The sequence below is a fragment of the Bos indicus x Bos taurus genome, chromosome 15, assembly GCF_003369695.1.
Source record: "Bos indicus x Bos taurus breed Angus x Brahman F1 hybrid chromosome 15, Bos_hybrid_MaternalHap_v2.0, whole genome shotgun sequence".
Classification (NCBI taxonomy): domain Eukaryota; kingdom Metazoa; phylum Chordata; class Mammalia; order Artiodactyla; family Bovidae; genus Bos; species Bos indicus x Bos taurus.
The window spans coordinates 54728709-54745566 of record NC_040090.1 but is presented as its reverse complement, the minus strand read 5'-3'; the positions used below and the strand labels follow the sequence as shown (position 1 = coordinate 54745566).

Here is a 16858-nt window from a genome sequence, read left to right as displayed (position 1 = left end):
ATCTAGTTATGAGGAAACAGGAACCTAAACTAAAAGACATTCTACAGAATAAATGGCCTGTACTCTTCAAAATGCCAATGTTATGAAAGATTTAAGTCTGAGAAATTACTCCAGATTAGAGGCTAAAGAGACATAAAAATTAAATGCCTTGCATGATCCTGAAATGGATTCTCGATAATAAAGCAAAGTCATATAAAGCACATTATTGGAGCAATTGGTGAAATTTGAATAGGATCTGTATTTTAAATACAGTATTGAATCCATAAGGGCTTCCTTGGTAGCTCAGCTGGTAAAGAATCTGCCTGCAATGCGGGAGACCTGGGTTCGATCCCTGGGTTGGGAAGATCCCCTGGAGAAGGGAATGCTATCCACTCCAGTATTCTGGCCTGGGTCACAGAGTCAGACACAGCTGCACTCCTCTCTGCGATGGCCCACACTCTGTCTTTGGAGTGTGCTTCTCTCTGAATCTGAATAAATCTACTCCTTACCTATCAAAACAAAACAAACAAAAAGAGATTTGGACACGATTGAGTCACTTTCACTTTCATTGAATCCTTGTTAAGTTTTTTAATTTTCTCATTTCTGATTTTCTGGTTATATAAACCAATATCTTGGTTTTCAGGAAATACACACTTAAGTATTTATGGGTAAAGGGGCAGGATGTCAGCAAATCACTCTTGAGTAGTTCAGAAAAAGATAATGTATGTCTTACACAGAGAGAAAAACAAAAATGTGATAAAAAGTTAATAATTGGTATAATTGGTTAGAGGACTTAACCAATTAGGTATACTGGAATTTTTTTATCGCTGTCTTGGGACTTTTCTGTAAATTTGAAAGTATGAAAAACAAAATTTAAGAATCACCATTCCAAAAAAATGACATAAAATAATAAAAACCACCATTTAATTCCATCTCCACTTTACACTTACAGATGCGATCTTGGATAAACCATGAAATCCTCCAAACTTCTAGAAAGTAGCTACTAATACCATCACAGGATCATTCTTGATTGGTAGAATGATTTACCAAATAAAAAAAGAGCTTGGGGTAAATGTAGAGGGGAAACAGCGCCTGGGATCCCTCCCTTCTGAATCCCCAAGGTCCCCAAACCCCAAAGTGAAAGCGTGAGGGGTTGTGGAAAAGGCGGGGTGGGGGGGCGCTCAGTATAGGCCCGAGAGGTCGAGGGTGTCAAATGAGGCACACCTGAGCGGGCTCCACTCAAGTCAATCAGCACCAGGGGATTTAAGAACGTGCCTCCCAGGCCTCAGCCTCAGTCTCTCCCGACTCTCTCACCCTGTGCTGGCTGGCCCTCCTCTCCTAACCGTGGACCTGAAACTGCAGCACGTCGACTTCTGGGCCAGCCTCCATGGCCAGGTCCCGGGGCTGCTGGACTGGGACATGGGGAACGAGTCCTTTCTGGCCTTCGCCACGTCGCACCTGCCCTTAGCCGAACAGAACCGTGAGTGTCCTGGACGGGGTCGTGGGGGATGGGCGCGCCACGACGGCTGAGGGGGGCGCTCATGGGCGCGCCAGGCCCGAGGCTCCGGCGCTTGGACCTCCTCCCCGCCCGCCCTCACGGGCCCCGTTACGATGTTGCGATTCTGGACTCCTTGCCCCCTTTGCTGCGCCCCTGCCCCGCCCCTACTTTTCCCAAGAGGCGAGGGGGCCCCATCCTCGACTGGAAGCCCACGGAAGGCAGGGGCCTGCCCGAACACTGCTTTTCCACCCTCGTTCACGGGCGCCGTCGCAAAACTTTTAGGTCTCTTTTCAGCCTTTTCTCCGTGGCGCCCAGGCCGTTTGGGCCCACTACTGATTTCGATCATCTTTCTCTTTAAAAAGATTTTTAAAATCAATTTTGTCTGTGGCCGTATCGCCCTCTTAATACATTGTCTGACACCTAGAGTCGCTCAGTATTTGCTGAATGGGTAGTTGACCGTTGTCTTTAAATTTTTTTTTTTTTTTAGTTTGGGGGTTCTCGGGTGTTTCTCAGGTATTGAGAGTTGAGGTAATTGCTTACTACATTCTTGATATATGACTGCCATCTATTTGGGCAGAGTAGTTGGATTAACTCATTTTCTTCCTTCAGTCCCCACCCTCTTTCCTCACTTCCCACACTCCCAATCCATTTAATGTCTTTATAGACAAACGTATCTTTGAAAACTGTTTAGCATTATTTTGCTTTTATAGGTAACCTTACTATACATAAATACTCTTTGCGTCCCCCCATTCACATTGTTTTTGAGAGTAATTTGGGGTTGCTAAATGAAGATCTGATTCATCATTTCTGATAGCTGTGTGATATTCTATCATCTGCATATATTATCTTTTTGTATTTTAATTTTCCTTACTGACGGAGACACAAACTCCATTGGAACTCCTTGTCACCATGAGTAATGCTGAACATTCCTGTGTCTTGATTCAAGAAATATTTACTTATCAGGTGACTTCTCTGGTGGTCTAGTGGTTAAGATTCCACAATTCAGGGGGCCCAGGTTCAATCCCTGGTTACTAAGATCCTGCATGCCACAGGCATGGCCAAAAAAAAGAGAAATATTAATTGAGCACCTCCAATTTTCCCAGGCACTATTCTGGACACTCTTGATACACCATGAGCAAAAGAGACAACTCTTCATGGAGCTGATATTCTACTGAGACCACACAGACAGTTTATATTAATATGTATATACACACACACATGGTGTGTGTGTGTGTGTGTGTGTGTGTATGGGTGTATATATATATATATATATATTATATATATTAGTCGCGGCATGTGGGATATAGTTCCCTGACCAGGGATTGAACTGGGGTCCCTTGCATGGGGAGCACCAAGTGTTAGCCAATGGATCACCACTGGACCACCAGGGTAGTCCCAGGAACATATTTGAGCACAGCTGAAGGAGGTGAGATGGTGAGCTAGACCATACTTAAGAGGAAAAGTTTCTCAAGCAGGAGAAATAGCTCATGTAAAAAGCCCTCAGAAAGAAATATGCCTGGAGTGTTTGAGGAACTCGTAAAGAGGCTAGTGAGGCTGGATCAAGGTAAATAAAGAGAAGAGTTCAGAGGGTGTGGAGCGTGGAGCAGAGGTCAGGAAGAGCCCTCTTCCCCTCTCAGGACATTAGCGTTGACTCAGTAAGATTAGTACGGTTGACAAAGTTTAGAACAGTGGAGTGACCTGATTGCCAATATAGTGAGTGACCTGTGCCATTACATAGGGTGTTTATACTGAGTTTAATGTCCTGCCATCACTGTCAAGATTTTTAATAATTTTTGAACAAGGAACCCTACATTTGACTCCCCTGGTGGCTCAGAGGGTAAAGGGTCTACCTACAATGCAGGAAACCCGGGTTCAAACACTGGGTCGTGAAGATCTCCTGGAGAAGGAAATGGTAACCCACTCCAGTATTCTTGGCTGGAAAATCCCACGGATGGAGGAGCCTGGCAGGCTACCGTCCATGGGGTCACAAATAGTCAGACATGACTGAGCGACTTCACTTTCACTTTGCACTTGCAGATTACACAGCTTATCCTGAATGATCTATAGTCTGAAAAGATCATTGTGGCTGCTGGGTTGAAGTGTAGAGAGACTGGGAACCAGGCAACTATTTAGGAGGCTATAGTAGTAATCCAGACAAGAGCTGATGGTGGACTGGACCACCAGGGTGGTGGTGGAGGATGTGGTGAGAAGGAACCAGCTGGATTCTCTTGATGGGTTGGATGTATTATGTAAAAAAAAAAAAAAAGATTAGAGGATGACTCTTCCAGAGCTTTTGGCTGACCAGGCTCAAGGATTGAGTTGTCTTGTACGGAGATGTGGAAGATCTGGGGAGGAAAACCAGGAATTCTGTTCTTTACTATGCCAAGGTTGAGATATTTCTTAGATATCCAAGTAGAAATATTGAGTAAGCTGGTAGATATGTTTTAATTGTGGAGAGAGAGAGGAATTTTGAAAGTCCTTGATACACATGTGGCATTTAAGGGGAGAAAATAGAGTGAGCCCTAGGGGGCATTCCATTCTAAAGAGATTGGAGAGAAGAGAGATAACCAACAAAAACTGAGGAAATGAGGAAATGACCATTGAGAATCAAAACTGAGATTGTCTTTTCCTGGAAACCAAATGAAGAAAGTGTTTCAAAGAAGGAGTGGTTACAGGAGAGATCAGATCAGGGATGGGCTGACTTGGAGTTATCAAAGCAGAGTCTTGATAATATGGTTTTGGTGGAGTGCAACCTTAAGCATTGTGGTTTCGGGGGAGTGGTGGAGGAGTCTGATTGGCAAGGATATAAGAGTGGAAGGGAGGGGAAGTAAAGACGGAAAATACAGACAATTTTTTCAAGGAGTTCTGCCTCAAAAGCAAGCAAAAATGGAGTACTGGCCTGGCACAGAAAGTGGGAACAAGAATTCTTGTTTGTTAATATTCATATTTATTTATTTGACTTCACTGGGTCTTAGTTGCAGTTTGCGAGATCTTTGGCCTTTGTTGACACATGCAGGATCTGTAGTTGCAGCATTTGGGATCTGGTTACCTGACCAGGGATCAAACCCAGCCGCTTGCATTGGGAGCGTGAAGTCTTAAACACTGGACCACCAGGGAAGTCCCAACAAGTTCTTCTTTTTAATAAGATCAGAGAATTAACAGCATATTTGAATGCTGATATGGTCCAGAGACAGAAATTAATAACAGAAAAGAGTTGTTGCTCTTGCTGTTCAGTTGCTAAATCATGTCCAGCTCTTTGCGATCCCATGGACTGCAGCACGTGAGACTCCTCTGTCCTTCACTATCTCCCAGAGTTTGCTCAAACTCATGTCCATTGAGTTGGTGATGCCATCCAACCATGTCATCCTCTGTCTCCCTCTTCTCCTCTTGCCTTCAATCTTTCCCAGCATCAGGAAAGAGAGGAGACAGGAATTCCCTGGCAGTCCAGTTTTTTGGACTCAGCACTTTCACTGCCAGGGCTGGATTTGCCCACTGGTCAGGAAACTGAGATCCCACAAACCTCTAAGAACTCCCCGCTGACAAAAAAAAAAAAAAAATAGGTACATTGTGTATGCTTGAGGAGGCACAGAGCCACCTGTGTTAGAGCAAGGACAGAAGAGACAGAGACCTTATCCTTTGATCCGCTGAGATTACCAGTCTGTTGATCCTGTCACCATTTTTCTTGCTCTCAAAGAGTGGAGTTAGGAAGTCCTCTCTTTAACCTGGAATCCCGCAGTCAAACACAATCACTCTCTTGCGTACACCGTCAATTCCTTTGGCTCTGGAACACTTGCTACGTCAAACCACAACCCTGATTAAATCCAGCTCTTCCAAACCAGTGCTCCAAAGCCGTAGATCAGTGGATTGGTGTTATCACTGGTATCAAAAGATGGTTGGGGTTGAGAAGAAGATGGCTGGAAAGGGGAGGTGATGCAACCCTTTTACAGGGTGCAGCAATGAGGTTATGGAGAGGTTGCAGTTACTGGTTCAGGTTATTACAATGAGAAGGACTGTTTATCTTGGGATGGAAGGCAAAATTTGGGGAGCAGACGAATTCAAAAAACTTCGAGGCCAGGGTCTTTGGAGAATCATCTATGTATCAGTTGAAATAGCCAAGATTTAAGGCAGGAGTAGCTTTAGTGACTGTGAGCCAGGAGCTAAATTTCTCTAAATGAGTGGACCAGAGTTTGGTAGATGATGGCAACAGTGAAGATTAGTGTATAAATTCCTCTGTTAACTAGAATAGACACACCCAGTGGCAGACAGTAATCTATAGTGCTGCTTGATTATTCTTCACCTGTACCAGTTGCTATTCAGATCTGCAGTGTAATAAAGGATCTGGTTTTACTGCATCTTTGCCAATGCTTTTTTTTTGCCTGTCTTTATAATTCTTGTCAGTTCCATGTAAAGTATTATCTCATTCTTTCATTGTGTTCCTCTGACGAGTGAGGTTGAGCGTCTTCAGGTATCCCCTCCTTCTGAATACTGATTCGTATCTTTTACCCACAAACAGGTTTGTCTTAGCTTTTTATTTTTTGATTTGTAGGAGTTGTCTGTCAGAGAATTGAGAGTTTGGGAGATTATTTTTTTTCTGGTTTCTTATCTATTGATTTTTTTTCCCTTGTGAGTTTTACTGTGCAGACCCTGCTAATTTATGTGTTATAATATCTGCATTAAATGTATAGGTTAATTTGAGAATAATTGGCAGCTTTATTATTGTTTTTTAGTTGCTAAGTAGTGTCTGACTCTTTTGCGACCCCATGGACTATAGCCTGCTCTGACTTCTCTGTCCATGAGACTTCTCAGGCAAGAATACTGGAATGGGTTATCTTACCAACCCAGGGATTGAACCCTCATCTCCTGCATTGGCAGATAGTTTCTTAGCACTGTGCCACCTGGGAAGCCAGTTGGCATCTTTATAATATGTATTATATGTCTTACTTTATTGAAGTCTTTTAGGTCTTCAAATAGTAATTACATTTTTTTCACATAAAGGTCCACATTATAACTTTGATTGCTATTGTAAACAGCATCTTTTTGGAAAAAATTGTATTTTCCAGTTTTTAATGCTGGTATAGAGGAACAGTGGTGATTAGTATGTTGCTCTTATATCTATCAAACCTGCTGGACTCTTATTAGTTCTAATAATTTTTATTACTATATCAATTTTATATAGTTTTCTATGCTAATCTGTTTTCCCTGTAAATGATTATAGTTTTCCTTTTTCTTTATTACATCTCTTACTACTTTTTCCTTTCTAGAGACTGAGCTTTCCAATAAGTATATCATCATTTCCCAGACACAGACCTAGATTCTTCTGTAATATGACACTCATGGGGACAATGAGGGAGACAAAAGCAGTTCCCCCTAACTGGACCAGAAGCCAGATTCATACCACACAGCTAGCTCTAATATATACCTGATTTACTCTGATGAGCCTACCATGTATCCATTCATTAATTTAAATTGAGCTCCTCCTATGTCCCAGGCAGTGAGGGAAACAGACCTGGAGACAGACTCTAAGCAAGCAGTTAGAATAAAATGTGTGCTATGTGAGTGTTTGGACAGATAGTCAGAGAAGGCTGCTTTAGAAAGATGTTTAAACAGACTTGATGGGTGAGTAGCAATTAATGAGGCAAGCAGGAAGAGGGCTTCCAGGAAAAAGGGAACAGCTTATGGGAAGACCTAGGATCTTCCTCGATAAGGTCTGTTGGAGATGGGTGGAGAGCCTGGAGCCAGGGCGTTATGGACTATCTTAGACTTCCCTGGTGGCTCAGACTGTAAAGCATCTGTCTACAATGCGGGAGACCCGGGTTTGAGCCCTGGGTTGGGAAGATTCCCTGGAGAAGGAAATGGCAACCTACTCCAGTACTATTGCCTGGAAAATCCCACGGACAGAGGAACCTGGTAGGCTACAGTCTACGGGGTTGCAGAGAGTCTGACACAACTGAGTGAGCCTGAGAGCCTGGAGCCAGGGCCTTATAGGCTATCTTAAGGAATTTAGATTTGGCCCAATGGCAATGGAAAGCCATCCAAAGGTTTACAGTGAAGGGTGGAAAATTGGATTAACATTTTAGGAGATCACTCAAAACTGCAATTGTTCAGTTGCTCAGTTGTGTCCAACTCTTTAGTACCTCTGGACTGCAGCATGCCAGGCTTCCTTGTCTTTCTCTCTCTCCTGGAGTTTGCTCAAACTCCTGTCCATTGAGTGGATGATGCCATCCACCCATCTCATCTTCTGTCGCCCCCTTCTCCTTATGCCCTCGATCTTTCCCAGCATCAGGGTCTTTTCCAATGAGTTGGCTCAAAACTGCAATATGATAAGTTAAAGAAAAGGTAAACAGAACTTTTAGGTTACAGGCTTGGACTGGGATGGTAGAACTTGGTGATTGATTGGGTGTGGCTCTAGAGGAAAGAGGAGACAAGAATGATTTCCACCCACAGACACAGAAAACAAGCTTATGGTTACCAAAAGGGAAGTGAGGGGAGGGATAAATTAGGAGTTTGGGATTAACAGATACATATTACTATATATAAAATAGATAACCAACAAGGACCTCCTGTACAGCACAGGGAACTATATTCAGTATCTTGTAATAACCTATAATGGAAAAGAATCTGAAAAAGAATACATATATATGTGTGGTGTTGTTTAGTCACTAAGTTGTATCTGACTTTTTTGACCTTGTTGACTGTATAGACAGTTATACTTAAGGGCTAGCAGAGAAGTCTAGGCTAGAAATAAAGATATGGAAGCTTTGAGTTTATAGATGGTGACTGACTGAAGTAACAGGCATTAATGAAATGGTTCAAGGACATAATGTAGGGTGAGAAGAATGCAGAGGATAATGAGAAGGTCAGAGAGGTAAGGGGAAACCCATAGAATAAGACATCGCTTCCCAGGCAGGGCCCACAGTCACCTCCCAGGGAGGCTTCAAGGCCCAGGACTCTGGGGCCACAATGGAAATTCTAGGATGTTTTGACTCTCTTTCTTTTTGCCAGTTGCCAGATATAAACTCCGAATAGTTGAGCCACCAATGTTACCTCTGGAAAAAAAACCCAACCCTGATAAAGATGGTGAGTGAAGGGAAGTGACATGGCCCTGTGGCCTGGGTGGGACACCCAAAGTCCTTGAGCTATGGGCCACAGTCTCCTTTTTTCTCTACTGCAGGTCCAGATTTTGAGCCCAACCTGTGGATGTGGGTAGACCCCAACATCATGTTCCCCCCTGGAAAGCTGGAGGTCCCAGAACCCAGTAAGGGGAAGAATCTGACAACCACAGCTCCCTCCCCTCAGCCAGTCCCAAAAGAAGACTTTGCCAAATGTCCGGAGGCCACAGAGGTGGAGTTGCTGTCACCCCCTGGAGACCAGTGTTCCCCTTGGAAGCGGTTTGCCACTTCCCTCAGCAACTGGGAGGTAGGGATTTCTGGGGTGGGCTCTAGGCAGTGGGTGGGCCCAGGGATGACGCAGCAGAGGGCTCTGTTTTCTTAGGACTGACAAAGGGTTAATGGGTTCAGAAATTAGCTGTGCCCCCCGTCTTCTGGGTTGGGGAGAAGCCCAGATGGTGGCCCTGGCCCACCACCCCTTCCTGCCGCCGCACCCCTGGAGTTGAGACCATGGAGTCAGGACCAGTTCCTACTCTGTGCTCCTCCAGCTCACAGAAGAGAAGGAGGCTGAGGACCAGGATGACCGCTCCTCTGTGGCTCTCCCGTCCTCTCACAAACCGGCCCCCCTCCAGAGTCGGAGGCTTCGGCAAGCCAACAGCCAGGAGGGGAGGCTCTGGTCCAGGCCCCCTCTCAATTACTTCCACCTAATTGCACTGGCATTAAGAAACAGTGCCCCCTGTGGCCTCAACGTGCAACAGATCTACAGTTTCACTCGGTATGTGCAGGGGGCCCTGTGAGGAGGGCGAAGGGAGGGGGCAGGGCCCTGCTCTGATACCTTCCAGTTGGCGGGGGCCCTGGGCTGCTGCCTCAGCTCCCCCATATGTATCCCAGAGGATCCCTCTCTGTCCCCAGGCTCTGGTTCCAGGTTGTCCCCGAATATGTGTCCTCACCTCACATAGACAGGATAGCCACCGCCACCCCTCACATCTAAGAGACCCCAACCTTTTTATAGCTTAGTTCTTTTTTTTTTTTTTTTTAAGTTTTTGTTACAATATTGTTTCTGTTTTATGTTTTGGTTTTTTGACCATGAGGAATGTGGGCTCTTAGCTCCCTGATCAGGGATCAAACCTGTTCTACTTGCATTGAAAGGCAAAATCTTTAACCACTGGAGCACTAGGGAAGTCCCTATCTTAGTTCTTCAAAACATATTTTCACCTGCTTCATAAATTCTCTCATCTTCCCTCTCAAGATCCCCCAGCAGTTTCTCACGTTTTCCCTTTGGACTAAACTAATCTGGCACGGCCTGTCCCCCAGGGACCCGGGGAAGCCGAGCTGAGAAAGGATTTACGTTGCTTTCTGACAGTCAGGTACCCATGAGTATGAGTTTTTCAGACCTTTTCCCTTTGTTAGAGTCAGAGTCACAGAATATTAATCCTTAAGAGGTGTCCTCCTTGACCAGGATTCCTCTGACAGGAGCTGTTGGCCTGATTTCAGCTCTGTTCCAGTTGTCAGTCCTGAGCCCTTGGAGGGAGGGAGGAAGGAAAGCGAGCCCGGGAGTGTAGGGGCAGTGCACTGAGTTCAGAGGGTGAGGCTTTTACCAGCTGCGCAGCCACAGGCCTGGTCAGCACAGTGCTTCGTGGGCCAGCTTCTGCTTCACCACCTTGAGAGGAGGGCTGAGGGCTTCTGGCCCCTGGGTGAGAATGTTCTCCAGGAGAGGCATCTCCCAGAAAGACCACCCCTCTCCTTACCATTCCTCCGTGTCCGCAGACAACATTTCCCCTTTTTCCGGACGGCTCCGGAAGGCTGGAAGAATACCGTGCGTCACAATCTCTGTTTCCGAGACAGCTTCGAGAAGGTGCCGGTCAGCATGCAGGGTGGGGTCAGCTCACGGCCCCGATCCTGCCTCTGGAAGTTGACTGACGAGGGACACCGCCGCTTTGCAGAAGAGGCCCGTGCCTTGGCCTCCACCCGGCTGGAAAGGATCCAGCAGTGCATGAGCCAGCCAGGTGTGAGGCCTTGTCACACTCGAGGCCCAGGGGAGGGGACCTGAAGATCCTGACCTGAGGCTGGGTGTGCATGGAAGGAGCCAGGGTCACACCAAGGTGGAGGTTGGGGGGCAGCTTCTGGAGGAAGGGGAGAAGCCAGAGGTGTTCTGAGATGCTGGGGTGGTGCCTGCCTGAGGGGTCCTCACCTACACAAACATGGAACGTGAGGTATCAGGAGCTGAGGCAGAAACAGCTGGCGCTGCTCACAGCCCCGCAGCCTGGGGAAGTGGTGACCACACGATGTGAGAAACATGGTATGGGAGATTTTCTGCAAAAGGGGGCTTTTTCCTCTCTTGGAGACCAGGTGGCATTTGAGCTTGAGAGAGAAGTACGTACGTCATCTGCCGTGAGAGATAGGTCCAGGCTTAGGGAAGAGCAGCTGCAGGGGGCAGACAGATCCCTTTGACTTTCTTCTTTCCTTTCAGATGTGATGTCCTCACTCTTTGACCTTTAGTTCCAAGAACCAGCCATCAGCCCATGCCTTATTAAAGAATCTGCAGCAGCCTGGTGTGTGTGTGTGTGGTCTGAGGATGAGGTAGCACGGGAGGCGCAGGTCAGCTCTGAGGTTGGACATGGGTTGCCCTCAGAGCTGTTGGATGCTCCAGAGGCAATGGGCCGGTTGCCTGGTGTGCAGCAAAGGGAGCCCATACTCTTCTTTCCTCAAAGGAAGAAAATACTTAACCTTGTTCGAGATATCTTTTTTTCTTGGAAGATGGCTAGCATAAAGCAGCCAGCCCTGCAAAGGGCCTCCCAAATCACCACCCACCCACAGGAGTGGATGTAATCAGCTGGGGACAGTGAGGAGAGGCCTAGGGAAATGTATCGTTTATGGAATAGTTGAAGGGAATACCTTCTGGGAGGCCACGAGGTAGCAATGAGAAAGGTGAGAGGGAAGAATTTATTTTTGAAAACTATATTTGGCTGCTCTGTGTCTTCATTGCTGTGCTTGGGCTTTCTCTAGTTGCGGCAAGTAAGGAAGGGCTGGTAGCTAGGCTGGAAAAGAATCTGCCTGCAATGCAGGAGACCCCAGTTTGATTCCTGGGTCAGGAAGATCCCCTGGAGAAGGGAACAGCTACCCACTCCAGTATTCTGGCCTGGAGAATTCTGTGGACAAAGGACTCTCACAGAGTCGGACAGGACTGAGCAACTTGCACTATCACGCTTTGTTTGCAGTGGTTGGGCTTCTCATGGTGGTGGCCTCTCTTGTTGCAGAGCACCGGCTCTATGGTGGGCGGGCTGCAGTAGTTGTGGCTCCCCGGCTCTAGAGTACAGCCTCAGTCTTTATGGTACATGGGCTTAGTTGTCCTGTGGCCTGTGGGACCTTCCGAGACCAGGGATTGAATCTGTGTCCCGTGCATTGGTAGATGGATTCTTGACCACCAGGGAAGTCCTAAAGGAAAATAATTTATTGAGAAAAGGAGTAGCTGGGCTCAAGCCTCATTTCTCCCACTTAAGCATTAGTGGGGAGGTGAGGGGGATGGCCCTTTCATACCTCAGGGTTCAGTAGAAGCCAGAGCACATGGGAATTCAGGGTCCCCAGAGGCCATAGATCTCAGCTGGGCTGAGGTGGCTTTCTGGACCGCAGGAAACTGTCCAGGGCAAAGCCAGCTGCCACCCTCAGACCTGAGCAATAGGGAGAGAAGCCAGCGGGACGGATAAGAAGGGAACAAGATTCAGAGCTGTGTCAGGATGCCACAGATGTTCCCCACAGTGCTCAAAGATCATTCTGGGTTTCCCACGGGGCTGAAATACCTGTCCTTCTGCTGTTCCCCCTTACCCCGAAGCTGGCCTGCACAGAAGTATGGCTCCAGCCTCAGACACGGTCCCAGGGGACTGGGTATCACTCCTCCCCAGAGGTGGCAGTGGGTGGTGCTTGAGTCTCAGGAAGGGCACCCCTTGTCCGGGCAGCTCCCTGGTCTCTGTGGTTGGTCAGGGTTGAGATAGTCTCACCTCTCCTTTTCTTCCTGCTCACCTTCCTGTTTCTCAGCTCTGATGTAGCCACTTGGTTCTCCTGCATCCTCACTGTAGAAGAATGTGCCTCAGGCAGCCACTTTCTCAGTGTCTTGATGAGGAAAATGAGTTAATGATGGCTTTCTTAGCACTATACCAGGGTGGAGATCGACAGGGATGGAGTAGAGTGCTTCCTGCCGAAACTGGAACTCAGTTCTAAATAAAGGGTAGTTATTTTATTGTTTATTGTGGTGTCTAGTTAGGACACCCTCTCTGCTCCAGGAGGCTGGTGGGCTAGTAATAGCCTATGTCTACTTTCAGCACTTGGCAACTGTCAGTGGGAACTGGGACCTTGCTGTTGCTGGCAACAGTCTTGTTCTCCATCTCTGATTCCCAGCTCAGCTTCCTCTCCGCAGACCACCTGTCCTCTCTCACTGTATCTTTTTTAGCACAAGTTTTCTTAACACTTCTAAACTTCCATTTCTTTTGCATGCAAATCAGGGATAATGGAAGTACACACAGATTTTGATTCAGGAACTAAATAGGACAATGGAAAGTGTATACTCCCATGTCTGGCTTATTAACATTAACACTGAGTGCTTACAGTTGGACCAGACATCATTTTACATGCGTTTGCAGGGTTAATCCATACAATTAAACCTGGATTAAAAGCTTTAAAGAGTAGGTACTGTTAATCTCCCAGGTGGCGCTAGTGGTAAAGAACTGGCTTTCCAATGAAGGAGATGTAAGAGACGCAGATTTGATCTCTGGGTTGGGAAAATCCCCTGGAGGAGGGCATGGCAACCCACTTCAGTATTCTTGCCTGGAGAATCCCATGGACAGAGGAGCCTGGAGGGCTGTACAGTCCGTGGGATCGCAGAGAGTCTGACACGACTGAAGTGACTGAGCACACATGCACTGTTATTCTCCTCAGGTCATTGAGTGTGATGGTCATTATATTTAAGGAGTCGCCTTCATTTTCTGTCCATTTATTCAGCTCTTAATCCCTTGTAGTCTGTATCACTATAAAATCAGACTGCTTCCTCCCTGATCTCTGAAAAGTGCTATTCTTGAAAAGTACAAGCAGTATCCCACCTGACCAAAATCTCTACCTTGAAAGAAAGGCCCCAGTTCATGTGTGGTTTGCACATTTTTGGTAACAGAAATGAAGTCTCGCCCTGGTCACCAGTCTATCACCAGAGCCATCTCTTCTCGACCCGTTGCAGCTTTGCCTTCATTCTGGAACATGCACCAAGAGTAGTGCTAGGCCAGGGGCTCTCACTGAGCCTGGGGAGCACTGTGGTTGTGCAGTGATTTGGGGGATTGGCAGGCCCAGGAGTGTCCAATGGCAGTGTGGGAGATAGTGTCTCACCTTGAAGAGCTGACCCTTATACCTAAGGCCATTGATAATGAATGAGCTGCAAGAACCTAACCCAGTTTTACATCTAAGCAGAAACTATTTGTTGTATTGTTTTATTATACACTGACTTTTCCAGGAATGCAACTTTTATGTAAAATGAAGGAAGACTGTCCCTTTTTTCATTTGGAAGTTTACCAAGTGTTGTTTCCATTTTGGAAAATCACTGACAGCAAAGCTGCTCTGGTATTTAAGTCACCAGTACCACATCCCTTTATTGGCCTGTGTTTGTATCTGTTGTGACCACAAGGATTCTACATGTATAAACAAATATGTGGTGGTGTCAAGGTAGCCAGTATAAAGGAAAAGGATTTTCAATAATCATCTGAATGACATCTCTTAAATTTCAGCTATTTACTGTAAGAATGTGCAAATGTTTAACTGTTTCATGTTTTCAAATATAGTTTATCCATTATACTCTCATCCAATATACTCTAATTATAAATTTCTCTCCTTTTATTTTTTTGTTATATTACAGAGCATTACATTTATTTTTTTTTTATTATTTATTTTTGGCTGTACTGGGTCTTCGTTGCTGTGCATGGGCTTTCTCTAGTTGCGGCAAGTGGGGGCTACTCTTGATTGGGGTGTGTGGGCTTCTCATTGTGGTGGCTTCTCTTGTTGCAGAGCTTGGGCTCTAGGGCATACAAGTTGCAGTAGTTGTGGCTCCCAGACTCCAGAGCTCAATAGTTAAGATGCATGGGCTTAGTAGTTCTTTGTCATGTGGGATCTTCCAGGACCAGGGATCGAACCCAAGTCCCCTGCTTGGCAGGCATATTCTTAACCTTTGGACCACCAGGGAAGTCCTCCAGTTTGTTTGTTTTTTAATGATATGAATAGGTAGGTTATTTTGTCAGCAAGGTTCACTTCAGGGTGGTAGAGATGGTTGTACAGGACTTCCCTGTGGTCCTGGGGTCGCTAAGAATCGGACACGACTGAGCAACTTCCCTTTCACTTTTCACTTTCATGCATTGGAGAAGGAAATGGCAACCCACTCCAGTGTTCTTGCCTGGAGAATCCCAGGGACAGGGGAGCCTGGTGGGCTTCCATCTATGGGGTTGCACAGAGTCGGACATGACTGAAGTGACTTAGCAGCAGCAGCAGTAGCAGGGTGTTAAGGGATTTGATTTAGGTCATACCTGAATGGTCTAGTGGTTTTCCCTACTTTCTTCAATTTAAGTCTGAATTTGGAAATAAGGAGTTCATGATCTGAGCCACAGTCAGCTCCTGGTCTTGTTTTTGCTGACTGTATAGAGCTTCTCCATCTTTGGCTGCAAAGAATATAATCAATCTGATTTTGGTGTTGACCATGTGGTGATGTCCATGTGTAGAGTCTTCTCTTGTGGTGTTGGAAGAGGGTGTTTGTTATGACCAGTGCATTTTCTTGGCAAAACTCTATTAGTCTTTGCCCTGCTTCATTCCGTATTCCAAGGCCAAATTTGCCTGTTACTCTAGGTGTTTCTTGACTTCCTACTTTTGCATTCCAGTCCCTTATAATGAAAAGGACATCTTTTTTGGGTGTTAGTTCTAAAAGGTCTTGTAGGTCTTCATAGAACCGTTCAACTTCAGCTTCTTCAGCGTTACTGGTTGGGGCATAGACTTGGATTACTGTGATATTGAATGGTTTGCCTTGGAAACGAACAGAGATCATTCTGTCATTTTTGAGATTGCATCCAAGTACTGCATTTCAGACTCTCTTGTTGACCATGATGGCTACTCCATTTCTTCTGAGGGATTCCTGCCCGCAGTAGTAGATATAATGGTCATCTGAGTTAAATTCACCCATTCCAGTCCTTTTGAGTTCACTGATTCCTAGAATGTCCACATTCACTCTTGCCATCTCTTGTTTGACCACTTCCAATTTACCTTGATTCATGGACCTGATGTTCCAGGTTCCTATGCAATATTGCTCTTTACAGCATCAGACCTTGCTTCTATCACCAGTCACATCCACAGCTGGGTATTCTTTTTGCTTTGGCTCCATCCCTACATTCTTTCTGGAGTTATTTCTCCACTGATCTCCAGTAGCATATTGGGTACCTACTGACCTGGGGAGTTCCTTTTTCAGTATCCTATCATTGTGCCTTTTCATACTGTTCATGGGGTTCTCAAGGCAAGAATACTGAAGTGGCTTGCCATTCCCTTCTCCAGTGGACCACACAGGACTGGAAAAGCTCAGTTTTCATTCCAATCCCAAAGAAAGGCCATGCCAAAGAATGCTCAAACTACCGCACAATTGCACTCATCTCACACGCTAGTAAAATAATGCTCAAGATTCTTCAAGCCAGGCTTCAGCAATATGTGAACCGTGAACTTCCAGATGTTCAAGCTGGTTTTAGAAAAGGCAGAGGAACCAGGGATCAAATTGCCAACATCTGCTGGATTATGGAAAAAGCAAGAGAGTTGCAGAAAAACATCTATTTCTGCTTTATTGACTATGCCAAAGCCTTTGACTGTGTGGATCACAATAAACTGTGGAAAATTCTGAAAGAGATGGGAATAACAGACCACCTGATCTGCCTCTTGAGAAATTTGTATGCAGATCAGGAAGCAACAGTGAGAACTGGACATGGAACAACAGACTGGTTCCAAATAGGAAAAGGAGTATGTCAAGGCTGTATGTTGTCACCCTGCTTATTTAAATTATATGCAGAGTACATCATGAGATACGCTGGACTGGAAGAAACACAAGCTGGAATCAAGATTGCTGGGAGAAATATCAATAACCTCAGATATGCAGATGACACCACCCTTATGGTAGAAAGTGAAGAGGAACTACAAAGCCTCTTGATGAAAGTGAAAGAGGAGAGTGAAAAAGTTGGCTTAAAGCTCAACATTTAGAAAATGAAGATCATGGCATCTG

At 45.8% G+C, this 16858-nt stretch overlaps 1 protein-coding gene across 1 annotated transcript; it reads left to right on the top strand.

Moving 5' to 3' along the window:
* Positions 1 to 1288: 1288 nt before the first annotated feature.
* Positions 1289 to 11127, top strand: FOXR1 (forkhead box R1). The gene is made up of 6 exons (XM_027562113.1): positions 1289 to 1459; positions 8480 to 8554; positions 8649 to 8893; positions 9132 to 9358; positions 10351 to 10589; positions 11054 to 11127. The coding sequence occupies exons 1-6, from the start codon at positions 1399 to 1401 to the stop codon at positions 11080 to 11082; spliced, it is 876 nt and encodes a 291-aa protein (XP_027417914.1). The 5' UTR covers positions 1289 to 1398; the 3' UTR covers positions 11083 to 11127.
* The last annotated feature ends 5731 nt before the right edge of the window (positions 11128 to 16858 follow it).

Coding starts and splice junctions, on each gene's coding strand:
- FOXR1 (XM_027562113.1), top strand. CDS start 1,399: ATGGGGAACGAGTCCTTTCTGGCCTTCGCCACGTCGCACCTGCCCTTA. Junction 1,460..8,479: donor GCCCTTAGCCGAACAGAACC/GTGAGTGTCCTG, acceptor TCTTTTTGCCAG/TTGCCAGATATAAACTCCGA. Junction 9,359..10,350: donor CAGATCTACAGTTTCACTCG/GTATGTGCAGGG, acceptor CCGTGTCCGCAG/ACAACATTTCCCCTTTTTCC.